The sequence below is a fragment of the Anopheles merus genome, chromosome 3L, assembly GCF_017562075.2.
Source record: "Anopheles merus strain MAF chromosome 3L, AmerM5.1, whole genome shotgun sequence".
Taxonomy (NCBI): domain Eukaryota; kingdom Metazoa; phylum Arthropoda; class Insecta; order Diptera; family Culicidae; genus Anopheles; species Anopheles merus.
Window position 1 is genome coordinate 19,443,871 of NC_054085.1, and position 20,737 is coordinate 19,464,607.

The window sequence follows — 20,737 nt, forward strand, 5'->3', positions numbered from 1 at the left end:
ACCAATCACTAATGCTTGTTCGCTTTTTCCTCCCCCTCCCCACCTACAGTTGCCGGTACCGGTGGGGCCTCCACCAACGCTCCAGCAGCGGCCACAGCCGCCCCCGCCACAGCAACCGGTGGCGGCGCTACCCAACAGCAGCAAGGTTTTGCGACGGCAGCCGCATCTGCCCCATCCGTACCATCAGCCGCCACCGGTGGGCCATCCGAAGTATTGACCACCACCAACCTCGGTTGCGAGGGTGGGATAGTGTAAAACGGCCAATCGGGGTGGTGTGGCCGTCCTGTTCAACGACTACATTGATCCGCGCAGCCTTGGGACACAGCAACGGTAAAGATATTGTATCGTGCCATATACATACACACGCGCTGGTACGTAGGATGTCGCTCTAGCTATTGTTAAGGAGTAACGTGCAAGCGCACGTCTTGTACGCGGCCACATCACACATACTACTAACCCACAAACCCATGCATCTAGCGAATGTTGGTGATGTGATTTTTATTCTATTTGCCTTTTAAAAGTGGTGCTTTTGATTTGTAACGTTAGTCCCTTACACTGTACCTTCTACCAGTACCGTGCGTTTTTATCGGTAGCACATCTATTTTGACAATATTTTTGTTTTATAACAAAAAAGGATTTTATTAGTAGCATCACTTCGTTTTTATCTTTGCCCATAGTAGCATACCTGTATTGTGTGTGGCTATTCTTATTTATTGATTATATTATTTTTAATTGTTATTACATCACACGGTTATTTTGATTTTACACACTCGCTGGTGCATTTGACCAATAATCAAACAAAACACAACTCAAAGTTATAAATAAGTATATAAGATTCCTAACCAAGAACACAGTACTACTATGTGTACTGTTTTACCTACATTCACTCTAATCGACCAGTTAAAATGCGTTGACCTAGTTGAGTATTGATTGTTACGAGCTACTACTATTTACTTACTTATCATTCGGGTGCTACAACCGGTTTGCTTCGTATCATCGTATCGTATCAATTTCACAGTTATTACTGTGGTTGCACAGTAATACTGAATAATGATTGCACGGGTGTGCAACCCGTTTTGTCCATTATCTAAAAAGGGGGAAACTGGTATATGGTTTCGTCCTGCAGACGTTTGCAATCTTCCAGAAAGTGTTGGAGCATGATTCAAATTTTTCCAGATGACTTAGAAGTCTATATCTTACTTATCTGATCCGCTGGAACTGCTGGGTGCAGACGACGGCATGCTAGAAAGTGGTGGTGCACTCTCTTTAGCTGTACCAGTAGACGGATGATTTTTGCGGCTTTGTTGATTTGCAAGTATGCGTATTTGCTGGTATTTGTTGCGTTTGAGGATAGCACACACCACGCGCACGATGCTTTTCACCACTGAGTAAGGCTACCGATTTCTCCGCTGTGCAGTTATATCCCCTAGAATGGCATCAGGTCTCTTCCTGGAGTTATCTTCTTTTTGGGCTACCGCTGCCGCACGAAATTGAAATATCGATGGGACGAAAGCTTTGTTGGAAGTGAGATTTACATTGCGCTGAATCACATAGACAACTTTCATAATTAATAATCATAATTCATAATTTCTAACTTTCTTAACGAGCATAGGTTATGAACTGTTTAACTATGAATATGCGTAATATAAATATGAGGATTGAGATTGATGTAAACACGGAAGATGTTAAACACTGAGTGCTATACTCTACTGCACTTTGTTATATCAGCCAGATTCCAGATGAAAATGCGGTGAATCGTGTAGAAAATCCTGTCCGAAGGCTCTGTATTCTTTTCAACTATCTGATTAAGTTTATAAACCTGGCAGAATGCATATTTCCAAGCCTTCTAGTACTTATCTTCCATATTCTTGAATAGGATTAAAGCTACTATAGCATTAAATAGGACTTTATGCATGGCGCTACAGTTAATTGTGACGTCTTGTTATAATCGTTTCTATTTCAAGGGGTCATTTTGTCACACCATAAATCTTTCTAAACCTTGTGATATTTCGACGACTGTTTCATCGAGAACTTTACGCATGACGCCACAGTTAGTTGTGATGTCTTGCTACTGTTTGACATGTAGTTGTAGACGGATTTCGTATCATCACCGTGGACAGAGCTAACAAAAGAGACGTCGCCACAAGAGCACTATGCAGTAGTACATGTACTGGGACTCTGGGACTCTCCTCTTGAAGGTAGTGTCCTTTTTGATAGCTGCAGCGTGAGACGCTGTCGGAAGTTGGATAAATTGCCACAGTTAGTTGTGACGTCTTGGTACAATCGTCCCTATTACTAGGTGACATTTAGTCTTGCCGTGTGGAAAATTGTAAACCAATGTTTCCGCACCATACTTGTAAAAGCTCTATTGTATGAATCATTTATGTGCGAATCAATCATGTGGGGCTTCTTAATCATGCCTATCAATCCGTAACTGTTTTGATCTCTTTAGGTTCCGTTGATTAATGCCTAGTAATACGATAGAAATGTTGAGCGAATTCAATAAATCATGACCTTTAATAATTGGACATGCAATTTTGGGTAATATAATAAAAGAATGTCGAATGGAATGATTGTTCAACCGGATAACGCAATCAATTGTTCTCCGAGAATAAAGTGGTCCTCGGACCATCATACAATATTCAGAAACAGAAAGAGGTCTTAACAGCTTGGCTGATAGGACTTCAGTATTGCTTACAGGGCTTCCTGTATCAAGAAGAGAACGCGAGGGAGGGTGGTACGCTTAGCAGAAGAGTATGAAAATGTCTAACTTTACATATTTGTCTGAGAGACGAGTCGCCTAATAGAATCTGCACATTCTTTCTTCAGCGGGGTTATGTTGAATAATGCCTCCACGATGAATTTAACGAAAAGGTACACTTAACTTAACTTAACTTAACTTAACACTTAACTGTTCGCGATGTGTGCTTTGAGTCGTTATCATGCTGAAAGATGTAATGCTTTTCGCTACCGAATGTTTCTCGAGCGTATGGCAACATCTTACGACTAAGTATTTTTCTGTACCGTTCTGAGTTCCGTGTCCCGTTGATACGGAACAAAGGACCCGTGCACTTTATTCCAGCAGCCGCTATCCTTTGAATAATCAGGCTCTGATACTCGATACAATGTTTACCGCGACCTATTGTTTCACGTAGCGATTAACGCGCACATCCTGGTTTGCCAAATAACACTTAACTGTTCGCGATGTGTGCTTTGAGTCGTTATCATGCTGAAAGATGTAATGCTCTTCGCTTCCGGATGTTTCTCGAGCGTATGGCAACATCTTACGACTAAGGATTTTTCTGTACCCTTCCGAGTTCAGTGTTCCGTTGATACGGAACAAAGGATTATAATTACTAAGGTTACTGATACATGATTTTTGTTCTAAACGAAATTTTGCTCGATCGATCCATGACAAATTGGATCGTCCTTCGCATTCGTTTGGATAATCAGGCTCTGATACTCGGTACAATGTTTACCGCGACCTATTGTTTCACGTAGCGACTAACGCGCACATCCTGGTTTGCCAAATAACACTTAACTGTTCGCGATGTGTGCTTTGAGTCGTTATCATGCTGAAAGATGTAATGCTCTTCGCTTCCGAATGTTTCTCGAGCGTATGGCAACATCTTACGACTAAGTATTTTTCTGTACCCTTCCGAGTTCAGTGTTCCGTTGATACGGAACAAAGGATTATAATTACTAAGGTTACTGATACATGTGTAATAGGTTGGGAACGTATGCGACGGGTAATTCGACAATGCTATACATTTAGGCGTCGCACTCTAGGAATACTTTTTAAAACACGAGGGGTGGAGTTTTCGGATGTTTCCTGAATATCACCAATGTTTCAGGTAGAGGACAAACATAACTGATTTTAACTACACATTTCACTTAGTTTGCAAACGAAATAAATTTGACACCACACCTTTTAAATCTTTCTCATTACCATCATACTTTGATATGAGAGAAGTGGTGATTTTAATTAGTTCTATAATGTCAGCCATTTTGTCAGATTTAGTTTCTATCGTTATGTCGAATTGGTTTTCTGATAATGTTGTATTTAACGAATCTGGATGTCTTTCGAAATGTATCTTAATGCACTTATTTATTTCGTAATATAGGTGTCTACTCTTTTTAACTAAGGTTGTTAATATTTCGTCTTTAATGGATGATTCGTGCTTTCGTAGAAGCTCTTGTATTTCGTCATATAATTCCTTAGTATTATTTCTTAGTGTGGTTAACGCGCAGAGCCTATAACATTTGTTTAGCTGTCTAACCTGATCATACGTTCTATCTAGTATTTCTATTTTTTCTAACAGCTTTTGCATATTTATGCAGCTTCATCCGTAAAAATTGCATGTGTACGGTACCTTTTTAAATACATTTGTTGTTGTTGCTGCTCACGGTGCTACGTTGTTCCCGGTGCTCGGTGAACTGCTGTCCCTTGGCCCAGGGATCTCTTCTCTCACCTGTCTGTCCGACAGTGAGCAACCGTCCATTCTTGCCTTATTCTTCTCGTCTTCCTCGTTGGGAACGGCTGTTCCAAACCATACCGCTGGTCACAGTGTTTTTACACGTTGAGGTAGGTTCTCATACGCGCATAATTGTTTTTCATAATCGCGGTCAATAGCTGCATTGGTGAACTTACGGTACTTTCCCACAGCCTTTACCTATTTTTGTGGGTCAAATAGCATATCACCTTTTTCGTATATCATTCATTCACTGTTCTCGATTCAATGTATAGTTGCTACTTTGGTAGCGTAAGCACTTTCAAAGCGTGTTTTTGCGCTTGGTTACGAAGGTGTTTGTAACAAGTTTTCGCTATTTTAACAATGCACAGGGTGATTAGCAGCCCTAAAATAATGTTTAGTTTTAAATCCTGAGTCAGATGATATTCTGTATGAATATTCTGAGTTTGAACTATTGTGAGATCATGGTCTCCTTTTATATTTGTTTCAGGTTTTGCAGCCTTGCCTCCCATTTTGAAAATGATTGGTTTTCACTCGCAGTTCACTATTTTTGGTAATTAATCACTTTCCAAGTCATTTCAGAAGCACTTGCGATTTTTATAAAACGTTTCCACTTTGCACTTTTTGTCCGTGTTTGAGGTTTCATTCATCACTTTTTTTTTGCACATCCGAAGATTACAGCTTAAAAATCACGGTCGCCATGTAATAGGTTGGGAACGTACGCGACGGGTAATTCGACAATGCTATACATTTAGGCGTCGCACTCTAGGAATACTTTTTAAAACACGAGGGGTGGAGTTTTCGGATGTTTCCTAAATATCACCAATGTTTCAGGTAGAGGACAAACATAACTGATTTTAACTACACATTTCACTTAGTTTGCAAATCGAGACTTGACCGACCAAGACTTAGCAGCACCACTTTACAACTGCACGTACTGTGCGTAACTGTCGCTTTCACTGTCTCCGAACGTCTGTGTCTGGTCTCATCTTACATCTTTATTTATACGGTACTTTTCTCTTCAATTCAATTTTGCGTTTACTTTCGTTTTTCTGTTTTATGCTGAGGGTTAGGTTTTTCGGTTAACATATGGTTGCAATTATTATGTAAGGTCAGTTCTGGGTTCTGACGCTTACGCGGTGTTTTGTTTCCTACGCTTACGATTAACGGTTCTGTTTGTACACACGAGGTACGGTGTCTCCTATTTCATTATTTATTAACTGTTGGTTGCTATTATGCAATGCTGTGTTTTTTACACTTTACGCACTTGAAGTGCTTTGTGCTGGGTAAGGTTTTTTCGCACCTCCGGGGTTGTGTGTCGCTTGTGTGTTGTGTTGTGTTGACAATTTTGTGTTCATTAAGTGTAATAAGAAATGTGTGTGAACTGATTGAAAACAGTATAGCATGTGCATGTGCATGCTACACATGATTTTTGTTCTAAACGAAATTTTGCTCGATCGATCCATGGCAAATTGGATCGTCCTTCGTATTCGTTTGGATAATCAGGCTCTGATACTCGGTACAATGTTTACCGCGACCTATTGTTTCACGTAGCGATTAACGCGCACATCCTGGTTTGCCAAATAACACGTAACTGTTCGCGATGTGTGCTTTGAGTCGTTATCATGCTGAAAGATGTAATGCTCTTCGCTTCCGAATGTTTCTCGAGCGTATGGCAACATCTTACGACTAAGTATTTTTCTGTACACTTCCGAGTTCAGTGTTCCTTTGATACGGAACAAAGGATTATAATTACTAAGGTTACTGATACATGATTTTTGTTCTAAACGAAATTTTGCTCGATCGATCCATGACAAATTGGATCGTCCTTCGCATTCGTTTGGATAATCAGGCTCTGATACTCGGTACAATGTTTACCGCGACCTATTGTTTCACGTAGCGATTAACGCGCACATCCTGGTTTGCCAAATAACACGTAACTGTTCGCGATGTGTGCTTTGAGTCGTTATCATGCTGAAAGATGTAATGCTCTTCGCTTCCGGATGTTTCTCGAGCGTATGGCAACATCTTACGACTAAGGATTTTTCTGTACACTTCCGAGTTCAGTGTTCCTTTGATACGGAACAAAGGATTATAATTACTAAGGTTACTGATACATGATTTTTGTTCTAAACGAAATTTTGCTCGATCAATCCATGACAAATTGGATCGTCCTTCGCATTCGTTTGGATAATCAGGCTCTGATACTCGGTACAATGTTTACCGCGACCTATTGTTTCACGTAGCGACTAACGCGCACATCCTGGTTTGCCAAATAACACTTAACTGTTCGCGATGTGTGCTTTGAGTCGTTATCATGCTGAAAGATGTAATGCTCTTCGCTTCCGAATGTTTCTCGAGCGTATGGCAACATCTTACGACTAAGTATTTTTCTGTAACCTTACGGGCGTCAAATAGCCTGTGGAGCATATGTTTAGGAAAGCTCCACTTTTACATAAACTTGAAATCATGTCATATACACATCCATGAAGAGCTGGAAGATGAGATCTTCTTTTTGATACACAGGGTCTCTTCAACACACTAAGAGATGCTGCTAACGACATTCCATATACCAGTCCTCTTGTGAAGGCGTCAGGTGTTATCTTCTTTGCAATTACCACTGGGAATAGATCTGACAATTGGTCAACTGTGGTTGCTGACTTATCTGAATAGTAGAATCCTAATATTCCCCCCTAATATGCTCTACTCGTAGTTTTGCACGGATTTTCACTAAACTTTCACTGTTCGACGGGGCTCGTCCGCGCGCGTCTTTTGACGTATTTTTTATGAAAATCCGTTCACTTTTCACCACTTTTTTAAGCACTTAAGTTTTTAATTTAAACACTTTTTGCACTTTCAATAACTTCTCCAAACTTTATTTCGCGCGGACACTCGACTGATATCTACTTGAACTGATTTTTCAGAGTTGCTCACATTCCCCCAATCACTAGCGATTACAGTCATTGAATTGCCGCTCTTTGTACCACTTGACTTCATCTGGTTTGAATTTTGCTAAGGTTTCAGAAAGATCAGGAAACTCATAAGGATAAGGTGCTTCCAAAATTGGTTCATCTATTGGTCTGATGCAACTGACACACCCTACATGAAAATGGTATGTGCAATCAGTGGTCAGAGCTGAATGAATGGTTATTGAGCTCACCCGACAGTGAATCAACATTGGTTGGAACATGTAATCATAATTTTGTTCACTCAATGATACAAGTGTATCAGACGTCATGATTCCGAAACTAGCCAAATTTGGAGCTATACCAGAAAATCCACCTGTTGATTGACGGTTACAAGCAAATCTATGTATACTTGATCCTGATCTCTTAAAACCCGGTGTCAAGCCTCTAAGGGTGTCCCCAGTCAGAGATGTAATATTATTGTGGATAGTAGCGGCTAAATTACTATTAGAATCTACAAACCAACATATTGATTTCCTCATACGATAAGCTTTTGCAACAAGGGGATGGTTTGAGTCTCTTTCCCAGGGTTGGATTAAACTAGTTGTCTCGGATGTTTTAGACCCTTAGATAATTGCCTCTCCCAGAGAACTCAGGAGGGTTCACTCCATTTACTCTAACCCCAATATAATCAGAACTTGGAGCGCTTAACACACAATGGTCACACCATGGAGTTTTATAAGTGACCTTGGTCATTAACTCGAAATGATGCGGAACTGTTGCACCTATAACAGGTCCTCCCCAAGACTCAGTTCTCATTCTGTCGGCGTGTGAAGATGAGCTTTCCCATAAGACATGAGGAGTTTTTGCCATTCTCTTGAATGCTAGTTGAAGGATGCTTGAATATTCTGACTCTATCATCTTTTGATCGAATTCTTTGGACAAATGTGACAGAAGAGTAGATCTGATTGTTTTGGAATTCTCAAACATCCCGATATAAGTGTCTGTCATTCCCATGATAGTAGAGCTGTACAATTCAGAGTTGAACCGTGAAAACCGAGGGGTGATAGTCTCTAGGTATCTTGCCAATGACTCCCCATGAACTTTGGCTATATTTAACGTTGTTAAAAGTATTTCATTCTGAATATCTACTGTTCCTGAGCACAACATTTCTCTAAACTTTCTCTTTATTAAATTTGACACATTCAGTCCCTTGCTAATATTCAAACTGGTTGGAGACTCCAACAGCTTTGGGAAATGTTCGGATCTGTAATCCAAAATATTGGGGTTCCCTGCCTCAATCGCTATTGTCCGTAGTTCTCCTGATTTGGTGTTCAATGCTATGCAACGCCAGAATGCTAGTGCCTCAGTCACTTGATCGGGAAATTGTCGAATTAAGAATCTGGTCAAAGAAACCCCTCCAACTCCTCCTAAACTAGGGTCTAAATATAGATATCTAATCTTGTAACGGAAGTCATATTTTACACACTTTCTTAGTTTTGTTGTCTATCTCAGGCATAGGTCCTCTGATTGCTGGATTGTGCTTCTCCAACAGCATTCTGGCAAAATTCCCTACCCAATTGTATTGAATCATGGCGTTTAACGGGTTGTCCGAGTAATTACATACTGTTAGTAAGTTAGTCACAACCGTCCCAGAGACAGACCCGAGAGAGGGAACCTGATCATTAGTGGTACATAAACATCTCGACAATCTCTTCTCTGGCAAGCCTGTTATAGCACCATTTATTAGAATCACTTTCCCATTGTTTCACGTAGCGACTAACGCGCACATCCTGGTTTGCCAAATAACACTTAACTGTTCGCGATGTGTGCTTTGAGTCGTTATCATGCTGAAAGATGTAATGCTCTTCGCTTCCGGATGTTTCTCGAGCGTATGGTAACATCTTACGACTAAGTATTTTTCTGTACACTTCCGAGTTCAGTGTTCCTTTGATACGGAACAAAGGATTATAATTACTAAGGTTACTGATACATGATTTTTGTTCTTAATGAAATTTTGCTCGATCGATCCATGACAAATTGGATCGTCTTGCGCATTCGTTTGGATAATCACGCTCTGATACTCGGTACAATGTTTACCGCGACCTATTGTTTCACGTAGCGATTAACGCGCACATCCCGGTTTGCCAAATAACACTTAACTGTTCGCGATGTGTGCTTTGAGTCGTTATCATGCTGAAAGATGTAATGCTCTTCGCTTCCGAATGTTTCTCGAGCGTATGGCAACATCTTACGACTAAGTATTTTTCTGTACCCTTCCGAGTTCAGTGTCCCGTTGATACGGAACAAAGGAATATTATTACTAAGGTTACTGATACATGATTTTTGTTCTAAACGAAATTTTGCTCGATCGATCCATGACAAATTGGATCGTCCTTCGTATTCGTTTGGATAATCAGGCTCTGATACTCGGTACAATGTTTACCGCGACCTATTGTTTCACGTAGCGATTAACGCGCACATCCTGGTTTGCCAAATAACACTTAACTGTTCGCGATGTGTGCTTTGAGTCGTTATCATGCTGAAAGATGTAATGCTCTTCGCTTCCGGATGTTTCTCGAGCGTATGGCAACATCTTACGACTAAGGATTTTTCTGTACCCTTCCGAGTTCAGTGTTCCGTTGATACGGAACAAAGGATTATAATTACTAAGGTTACTGATACATGATTTTTGTTCTAAACGAAATTTTGCTCGATCGATCCATGACAAATTGGATCGTCCTTCGCATTCGTTTGGATAATCAGGCTCTGATACTCGGTACAATGTTTACCGCGACCTATTGTTTCACGTAGCGATTAACGCGCACATCCTGGTTTGCCAAATAACACTTAACTGTTCGCGATGTGTGCTTTGAGTCGTTATCATGCTGAAAGATGTAATGCTCTTCGCTTCCGGATGTTTCTCGAGCGTATGGCAACATCTTACGACTAAGTATTTTTCTGTACCCTTCCGAGTTCAGTCGAGACAATTCATTCTGATTAAGTTTATAAACCTGGCAGAATGCATATTTCCAAGCTTTCTAGTACTTATCTTCCATATTCTTGAATAGGATTAAAGCTACTATAGCATTAAATAGGACTTTATGCATGGCGCTACAGTTAATTGTGACGTCTTGTTATAATCGTTTCTATTTCAAGGGGTCATTTTGTCACACCATAAATCTTTCTAAACCTTATGATATTTCGACGACTGTTTCATCGAGAACTTTACGCATGACGCCACAGTTAGTTGTGATGTCTTGCTACTGTTCGACATGTAGTTGTAGACGGATTTCGTATCATCACCGTGGACAGAGCTAACAAAAGAGACGTCGCCACAGGAGTACATGTACTGGGACTCTGGGACTCTCCTCTTGAAGGTAGTGTCCTTTTTGATAGCTGCAGCGTAAGACGCTGTCGGAAGTTGGATAAATTGCCACAGTTAGTTGTGACCTTTCGGTACAATCGTCCCTATTACTAGGTGACATTTAGTCTTGCCGTGTGGAAAATTGTAAACCAATGTTTCGCACCATACTCGTTGAAGCTCTATTGTATGAATCATTTATGTGCGAATCAATCATGTGGGGCTTCTTAATCATGCCTATCAATCCGTAACTGTTTTGATCTCTTTAGGTTCCGTTGATTAATGCCTAGTAATACGATAGAAATGTTGAGCGAATTCAATAAATCATGACCTTTAATAATTGGACATGCAATTTTGGGTAATATAATAAAAGAATGTCGAATGGAATGATTGTTCATCCGGATAACGCAATCAATTGTTCTCCGAGAATAAAGTGGTCCTCGGACCATCATACAATATTCAGAAACAGAGAGAGGTCTTAACAGCTTGGCTGATAGGACTTCAGTATTGCTTACAGGGCTTCCTGTATCAAGAAGAGAACGCGAGGGAGGGTGGTACGCTTAGCAGAAGAGTATGAAAATGTCTAACTTTACATATTTGTCTGAGAGGCGAGTCGCCTAATAGAATCTGCACATTCTTTCTTCAGCGGGGTTATGTTGAATAACGCCTCCGCGATGAATTTCACTTAACTTAACTTAATTTAACACTTAACTGTTCGCGATGTGTGCTTTGAGTCGTTATCATGCTGAAAGATGTAATGCTCTTCGCTTCTGAATGTTTCACGAGGGTGTGGCAACATCTTACGACTAAGTATTTTTCTGTACCCTTCCGAGTTCAGTGTCCCGTTGATACGGGACCTCGCACTGCCTCGCACTTTTGCCGATGACCCTAGCGCACGCATTGAGCCAAAAACAATACACAAGCACAACATTTTTTTCTTTTTTTTGTGTCCAGTAGTGTGTTATTTGTTCTCGTAGCGCTCGGGCAACAGCTTACCAGGCTACGTCTTAATTTTTTATGTAATTTCCAATGCGTCGATTACCGCACGTGCGTTCTTAGTAAGTGTTGCAGCAAGGTAATGCAACTTGCCACATCCGATCAGTTGCTCTGACGAATGGATCAGCCACTGAAATTCGAAGGCAAGCCAGTCGCGAATATTACCGTCGAAATGTGGTAGCACGATTTCCGGAAGACTTGCCCGCACCGGGACTGTCAGTGTTCCATTTGGTGTAATCTACATGGACCTCTTTGAAAGTTATTCCACTTCGTGTAGTCAACGTGGTTAGCTACGGATATATTTGAACAGTTGGAAGAACTGTGATCCTCGGATGTATGTTATATTTTGCTGTTTGGAAGTCATCCAACTCAAATGCTGCATTCCGAGAGGCACATTCTAACAATGAATTAAAATTTCATTAGCTTCACCTCGTTGGAAATTATTCCATTTGGTGTAATCTACGTGTACCTCTTTAAAAGATATTCCATTTTGTGTAGTCAACATGGTTAGCTACGGATCTGATTTTGCCAGATTTTCTTCCAGTAGCCTTAATGCGGAAACATTTGCATGACACGTTTGAGTACGCACAGTCTTGGATGGCATGCAAGTGGTCTCGTTCGAGAAAGACGTAAAGCAGCCTGATGTCTCGATTCGCTATTTCGAGGCAACCAAAAAGTTCTTCAGGTCTTGCCATAGTATCAAATCCCCTAATACCAGCATGGTAATACCGATATTTGGAATCAAATCTTGTAGAAATAGATCATTAAGTCGACGAAAAGCATACGGCATAAAAGGCATCATAAAACAGCACTAAACTAAACAAGGCACGCGAAATGAAAGGTTGAACTGGCGATGTTGAGCGGATGAGGATTCTTGACTCCAGTTCCTCTGACATGCCTATTACTGGTTTTTTGAACCAGAATGTTGTTCTTGGGCTATATTATCTTCAAGAGTTCTGATTTCAGATCTCTCTGCTGCCCTTCACAGCTGATAACTAGGCACACGTTGCATTGTATCATAGCGCTCAATAAGACGCTTTGCTGAATGTTCGTTCAGCTGGTACACCTTCAGTTGCATATTTGCACAATCCTTCATAGAGGATCGGATCGAAGGGTTTACCAGCATTCGCATATTGGTTGTAGGTCTTGGTTATGATCTGATTCCGTACCTTATTATCAGACATGTTTCCAGTTGCACAAACTGCTGTAACAACTGCTACAGCACAGTTAGATGAATCAAGGTAATGGCTCTGTGAAAGAGTTACAAGAGTACCACCAAGTGCTTTATGATCTTTTCCGATCTGTACCAATTTTGCAATTTCTTCAAGATTATTTTTGGAAAAAATTGCTCCACAAAGTGCTGTCATGAGTATCAGATCATCCAATATACAAAGACGTATGGCATCAGCAAAAGTGGTTTGTGCAAACTTGCTTGCTTCATGGTCAGCATCAATTGATCATTCTTGACCATTGGCTTTGCCTATGGTGGTTCTGCAGTCTTGAAGGATGCAATAACCACAGTAGTGAATACTGGCTTTTCATCTACTATTCTGCAGAAATGGAATCTCCACCGTTTGTCATTGTTCCCCTTCTTGATCTGACGAGATGCCGGTCCAACCTCATATATTACTTTGACGTGAATGTCACAAACTTTTACGAATCAATATGTCACGTCTATCTGGTAGTGCGCATACACATTAACTTTTAAACTTGTACACTCGCGATTTTGTTGTAAGTAATTGTCACTTCACTTTACACTATTTCCGTGGGCCCTATCTTGTAGTTCTCCCACAAAAGCTTCACCTATCTGGTAGTATGAATTCGTGCACAGAAATAAACAAAATACTTACGTTATTGCTGTCGTGTCGCGGGTTCGTGCTAACTTTGCCAGTTACTGGATACTTGAAGCGCGGGGGATCCTCTACTCCTCGGCGGAAATTATTTCCTTTGATGCTCTGGATGCTTTTGCGGGATCGCTTTGACGAAATTTATTAGGTTCCGCCTTTCCACTTGCTACACTTTAAGCATTTAACACTCCGGATGGTTAGAACAATGTTATCTAGCAATTGTTCGAATTCTTGGAGGGTCTAGCTAGACGGAGCGTGTGCGCTTACGAAGAGAATGTCTCCTACCTCTACTGCTAGCATTCCTCTTAATGACTTATTGACGATCCATTGTATCGGGAAGTTACCACACGTTACAATCGCTGTCAACTGCTCGTCGCTGTATGTTATGTTGATATTGTGCTGATGCTTTCCGGCTGAGTCGGCAACAATGAATACGACCACTTCTTTTTCTCGAGTGGTTTGCCACATTAGATTGAAGGCCGCTCCACAATGGTTTTGGTTATGTTGGATGAACTTAACCATGATGCTGATTTCTTGAAATTCGGTTAGGGCATCTGAAGCTGCCTGTGTAGTGGGGTTCAACCATCTCTTCACGGCAGTCTAAGCACGCCATAGCGTTTTCATGTTATACATAGTTTGCTTCGATCTTGGCCATCACACTCGAAGCCTCTGTGACCAATCCTCTAGCATTTGAAGCAATTCACCGGGGCTGTAGCTTCTCTCAAATAGCTGACGCACCATCCAACTTTTAGCTGTCCCGGGTTTGAATCACTTTCGATGACAAAGTCACTTTGAATGACGCTTTCTGTGTGCCTTTTGTTCTTCCTTCTCGGACTTTGATGTCTTTGTGGTCGATGTCTATGTTCAGTTGTTGCTTGAGGGCTACAGCTATCTCCTCTGCAACAGTGACTTCGTCAAGGTGAACGATTTCAATCGTCACCATAGGAGCAAGTGACCTGACACACGTCTTGTCGTTTAAGGCATTCTTGATGCCCGATTCCATCTGTGTCGCTTCTTTGCCTATGTTTCGCACGAAGCCGGATAACGATGGTTAATACACGAACGCTCTAGGCTTACTTTAAACTTTAGACGATTATTGCAAATTAATTTTATCTGACCGAACGCGATAAAATACTGTTACAATAAGAGAGGGATTGCAACCGATCACTGATCTTTTATCAGCTTTTATCTCGGATAACCGAGAACGCGCTTCTTCCGTGCCACGTGCCGAACGTTAATGTGGAGATACGCTATTAGTCGGGCGGAATCGTGGGAGAACCGCTGTTTCGAAGGTCGCTCTAATCCGAAGATCGACTCGTCGATTCGGCCAGGCTATCTTTGAATAGACGGTTGTGTCGACAACCAGCCTCTTTTGAGCACTAGCAACATGTCACCATTTTGAGTCCTGCCCACCTTGTCAACTTGATCGACGACTGCTTTGAGAGATTCATCATGAGTTAACTTCTTGAGTAGTTTTGCTAGATCAATTTGTTTTCCTACTATCGAGCTTCCTTCGGAGCTCGGCCCTTCCGTGTTTGAAGCACAAACCGGAGCCTCTTCTGCTAGCTCAAATGTGTGTGCCGTTTGAATTTTAAGATCTCGGGGTTTTCGCTGTTTGAATTGCTTTTTCCAGCTTACCCATCTCCTTATACATGGCTTCAATAAACTCCACCATTTGAGCAATCACTCCCCCATGCAAGACTTTAATCGCCAGATTATTTGCATAGTGTTTGAAACGCTCGAGTTGGGTTTTGTGCGTCGCTTTTGGAGGTTCTCCATCCTCCTGCGCTTTTGAGCTCTTTTTGAAGTTGTTTTTGAGTCTCACTCATCTATAAGTCGCTCATGTTCTTCGTCTTCCTTGTTCTTCTTGGACTTCGGTTTGAATCTGTCTTCTATTTCTATTGGGTACAAACTCCAATCCGCTATCCACGCTTGCCACCGTAGTTCCCTTGTTAATGTCCCATGGTTGATTTTGAATTTGAACAGGCGCAGATTTCGTTCGAATTCGTTGACAATACTGTTGAGCGTTTCGACACACTCAGGTCAGCAAATATGTTTGTTTGTCGCTATCGGATAACTGGTCTGATGAATCGATCATGGAACAAAATGCGTCACGAAAAGGTGGCCAATCTCGAATGGTTCTTCGGCTATCAGAATAAACGGTAGACCATTTTTAACTTTGAGATTGCCAATATTTATTTTAACTTTGTCGATGGTTTACAAAATGTGATACGTCTTTGAGAAGAGAATAAAGGGAAAGAGATCGCGTGTAGTGTTCGCATGGTTTTTACAAACGCCGAGACGGAAGTGTCGTGCGTGTCCTTGTGGTTTATGCCAAGTTGACATATTCGCTTAATCCATGCGCGGTATATGTCAGACTGACGTTTTATGGTTTATCCGTGTGCGGTGTATATAATCGGAGCTCAGCTCCGAACAGTGGTACGACACCGTGGTCGCCACAGTTCCATCAAAACAGGGAAATTTTAGTTCAGGAAGTTTTACACGGTTAGGTTTCACGCATGGTTTTTTTTCGATCGGGATCACGTTTTGTTATTAAAAGGTTAGGAGTAAGAGCCAACATACCTTGTTCTATGTTTACATTCAGCTCAAAAATCCTGTCGTCGAAACTGGTATATCGTTCTTCTGTCAGCTTGTCCTTAGCTGCATCGGTTTCTTCGAATAACACAGAAAACACGGCTGCTGCTTCGCAAGAAACTTCGTTTAATCTTACCGCAACCAGCTTGAGTGCTGCAACGTCCGTTTCCCTCTGATTGTAGTTGGCCTTCATGCGATCCAATTGCCGAAATAGGTGGATCAATTGGCGTTCAGCGCCCTTGCGATGTCATCGAGGATAGGGAACACATATGTGTTCTTGCTTCTCTTCATTGGTTGTGTAGCCATTTTACTGAAAAAATCCAACAAATTTTCGCAAAACAATAGAGCACAAAATTTATTTTCTACTTTCGTCAAACACCAAAGCCAACTAAATGACAGCTGAAAATGATGCCATCGTCTTTCGCTACAAAAAGATCACACGCACACAATCATACTTGCCACTTCCTACACGGGTGATCACACACACATCCACACTTTTGGACGGTTCGAGCACCAATCGAGCAAATTTAGAACAAAATTTTAGTACCAATGTCAATTGGGATCTGAAACGACGTCCTCGTTCTGGTTCGGTCCGTTCGCGTCTGGCTCTCCTGACGGTCTAGGCACAGCCTCCTGCTCCCTTCACGGTCCAGGCATAGCCGCCGGCGAACGAATTAGAGACATTGTAACCGATTAGATAAGCACTAGTACCGTTTGTGTAACGTTCACTTTTTTGCCACTTGTTTGGCTACCTTGTGTGGGTAGACCATTTTTTTTATTTGATTCCCAAAATGACACAATATCTTTCCTTTCACAGTTTTCAATTAGAATCACGCGGTATGCAATTACGAGAGTAAATCTAGTTTACTGGAAGTAACTTTTCGTGTGTCTAAGTTGGTAATATGCAAGTGCTCGAGCGTGTGCCTATTGACGTGCGATCGTGTGCTCGCATTGGGTGCTCGAATTAGGGTGCTCGAATAAGGGTGCTCGACGGATTTCAATTGGCAGTTGATGTCAGCTCCCAACTGTGGTAAGGCCATGACGTGATCGCCACACACTTTTTGTTCTGTGTAGCTTTTGTGTACCGGAATGGCGAAGCGTTTTTGTTGTTTGTACCAATACCCGGTCGGTTTGTTCTTGTATGAAGCACACCTTGTTTAACACATGGCCTTTTTGCGTCCGGACCATGAATGACTTGTTCATTGTCCGCAGGTCAGCAGACTTCAGTATCCTCTACCAAAGTTCTGCTCGAAACGCACTTTCACTAGTTACGTGTCGTCTCGTACATGCTCCGGATGAAGATTACATGCAATCTCTTTGGTTTATGATAAGCTATACCCTGCAAATCGGTTGTAGCACCCAAATCAGTAAGTAAGTAAGTAAGTAAGTAAGTAAGCAAGTAAATGAAATCAAAACTAAAGGAAAACACGCAAAACTGTAATACAACAAAACCGGTGTACACACGAACTCCATATGAAACATTGCTTCTTCTTCTTCGCCGTGGCACATGCGCGCGTGCGGCTAGAATACTCCGCCTATATAACGCAATGAGCAATGTAACATGTAGTAGTTAATTGTACTATGCGCATTACTGTAGTGTAGCGAATGCGGGGTAGCGTTTTGCGATGAGACAGAAGCAGCGAACATTGTGCAATAGGATTTGAGTAGGAAGAGGGTAGGTGGTGGTCTCCCCCGAGGCCTGGTACACAAGTATTACTTACAAAACAGTTCAACAGTAGTGGCAGTATATCAATGCGTGTGCATCATTAAAAAAACCCAATATTATCCATAACAAAGCTAGTGTCCTGGTAAAAAAATATCTAAAAGCAATATTAAATTCGTTTTATAAATATGTGACATAGCAAAATGAACTAGTAACAACAGGTCCATGCATAATACAAAAAGAAAAAGGAACAGTATCAATTCGAATCCCAAGCGCAGTGAATAATGCAATGCAAATAGCGATCTCATGGCATGATATGAGGTGTGAGAATGGCAATTATAAATCAAAGAGTTTTGTAGGATGAATGAGGCAGCTGTACACGATAGTAAAGGGCAGCGTTAGGGAAGATGTGTCAGGCACACGGAAAAATGGTGTACGCGCTTCCATTTAGTATAGATGCGTTATGGGGATAATCCTATCCACGAAGAGATTGAAACGAATGTTCTGCAGGAAACAATAGGAAAAGAAGAAAACGATGCAACAAAAACAAATCTTCTTGTTAATCCACTAAAGTGAGTGTGCACGGTATAGAGATGTGTATTCTTTCGCCTTGTAGACGGGGTAGAAATCATAATAACAAACTCTCTTCTCCCTCCTTTTACGCTTAACTCGCCTGGATTGACTCACCACGAAAGTTTCCGTGCTCTGACGATGTGAAAATTTGCGAGAACAATAGTGAATTGCTGTGATTATTGAACATTTGTAAAAATATTCTTTTTTCTTAAACAAACAAAACCTTAACCCCTACATGAATCGATGCTTAAGTTTAATGAATTCCGCTGACTGTGCATAAATGCTCCCAGTGTTGGTAAAAGTAAAGGCTTTATACTAGTATGCGTACTCTCTAAATCTTGTCATTATCCTGCGTCAACTTGTCAACATCACGATCGATTATTACCAAATCGGGTTTAGCTTATTTAATAATGTATTATAGTTGAGTTTCTTGCTACATTTTCTCTAGCAACGATAACAACTACACAACCGCCATAACACAGGTAGTACGCTCATCGAGAGAAGGGAGAGAGAGAGAGCAATTACTTAAACGGGTCAGAATTGATTAGGACGGCAACTTATGTGCGAATAAAACGTGTAAAGACTTAATTTCACAACAAAAAATAAGGATTTCGTCGTGAAATATAAAGAATTAATTATGAATTGTGTATGAATCTGCATGAGCATCCCAACAGTTACGGGTAGTGGATGAACATGGGATGGTTTCTTATGTACCTACAAAAGGGATAAAATCATAAAATCAAGGTGCATAACAAGTAATAAATAACAGCACGAAATGGAATTTAGTCTTACAAAAAACAGTTAATTCAAACACCACACCCAGTCTGCAGTCCACGTTAAGTGTATCTTTTCCATCGTGCACACACGGCCACTAAAACACTGGTTACTCACTGATCCCGTACTAATGAGAAATGTTAAATGTTAGCTGAAGCTGGTGAAGAGACATCCAAACGGTTGCCTACAATTTTGTAAATTGTATTTTTTTCCCTTTTTAATTTTGCAAAGTATGGTTGCATGTAAAAGGAGACATATTCTCAATTCCTTAGGGCAAATGTGTAAATTAAACAGTAAAACCGAGACATCACCGATCATTAATCAATAACTTACGTAGAGAAGCAACCCCCAAAACTCTCTGCAAAGCGATGTGTAATAGACTACCAACTTAAACTACTGCAAAATAAAACTTATATATTCTATAAAGTTCATACCTTTTTTTCTTCTAAACTTATCAAACTTCGTCGCTTATTTCGTTGCTGGCGTTTCAACAAGCGCTTGGTTCATCATCCTACTCCAACGATGGTTATGTAAATATCCACTGGAGGTTTGGATGTGGTGTTCAAAAAGGAGCATCAGGCTTATTTTTGTGTACGATATATCACATATTTCAGGGAATGGCCATATGTCCCATGCAGCAGATAACAGTACTTCTTGACCCTTCTTCTAGATTTAATTTCATCAGTTCAATTCGTGATCCTAATCTTCTCCATAATCCCAGTAATGATGCTGATGCTGATCCCACCAATCAATAAACTGAAGTTTTCGTCACGATATCGTTTCTCAGATGATTGTTGAAGTCCGCGCATCGTATAAACACATTCCAGGGTGATATTGAATAGGTCGTCAACCAATCTTAGACAGCAGCCAGTTTCAGCTTCCCACTCAACATTCAAGAAAAGCGGTTCTTCTGGTTCTTCTGATTTAATGGCACCCTACTGATGTTCAATCTCTCCTGTTCCGGTTTCCTGCTTCCAGGCTTGATCCTTTAAAAGTAGAGTGGAAAAAGGAAATCGCGAACAGTTCGACCAGAGGCACAATTAAAACTGATATATGCTTCACTCCATCAGCAGACTACTATGATGAGCATTGAGCTGCTTCGAACTGTTATTAGACATCTCCACTACAAGAGTGGGCAACAAATTGAACCGAAATTGAGACTTGGTTTCCTATTTCAATGGAGTTTCAACTTGGTACGACTTGCTGTCTATCCTCAGTGTTCATCCAAACAGGGACACTTCATCGTCTGGGGCTGTCACTACTGCAGTCCTTCGTTTCTGCTTCAAGCTACAGGTGTCTTTCTATGTTGCGTTTCCTACTGTTTTTTTACCTTTCGCTCTGCCTGTTAGAAGGGTTTCTGTTTTTGCATCCATGTAGTAGCTGTTCTTCCTTCTTTAAACCCCCCTTTTTCGGCCTTTATTGTCCTAAAGGTCTACGGTAGTACTGTAGTAATGGTGCTGTATCCCAGTAGTATTCTTCAGTAGTTTTTCCACATTCTAGCAAGTCTCTTGTACTATAGTGTACTATGCGGACACGTATTCAAGAGA

The 20,737-nt window shown here is 41.1% G+C and overlaps 1 protein-coding gene across 5 annotated transcripts in view; it reads left to right on the plus strand.

Annotated features, from left to right (window-relative positions):
• Window positions 1-19,616, plus strand: part of LOC121598505 (CTTNBP2 N-terminal-like protein) — a 28,402-nt gene extending 8,786 nt beyond the window's left edge. For 4 of the 5 annotated variants that reach the window (XM_041925453.1, XM_041925454.1, XM_041925457.1 and 1 more), the window contains one exon: window positions 50-19,616. In XM_041925453.1, the coding sequence (XP_041781387.1) occupies window positions 50-255 (206 nt within the window). In that variant the 3' untranslated portion in view covers window positions 256-19,616. The remainder of the gene's footprint in view (window positions 1-49) is intronic. The other variant, XR_006005579.1, reaches the window with a different exon arrangement.
• The last annotated feature ends 1,121 nt before the right edge of the window (window positions 19,617-20,737 follow it).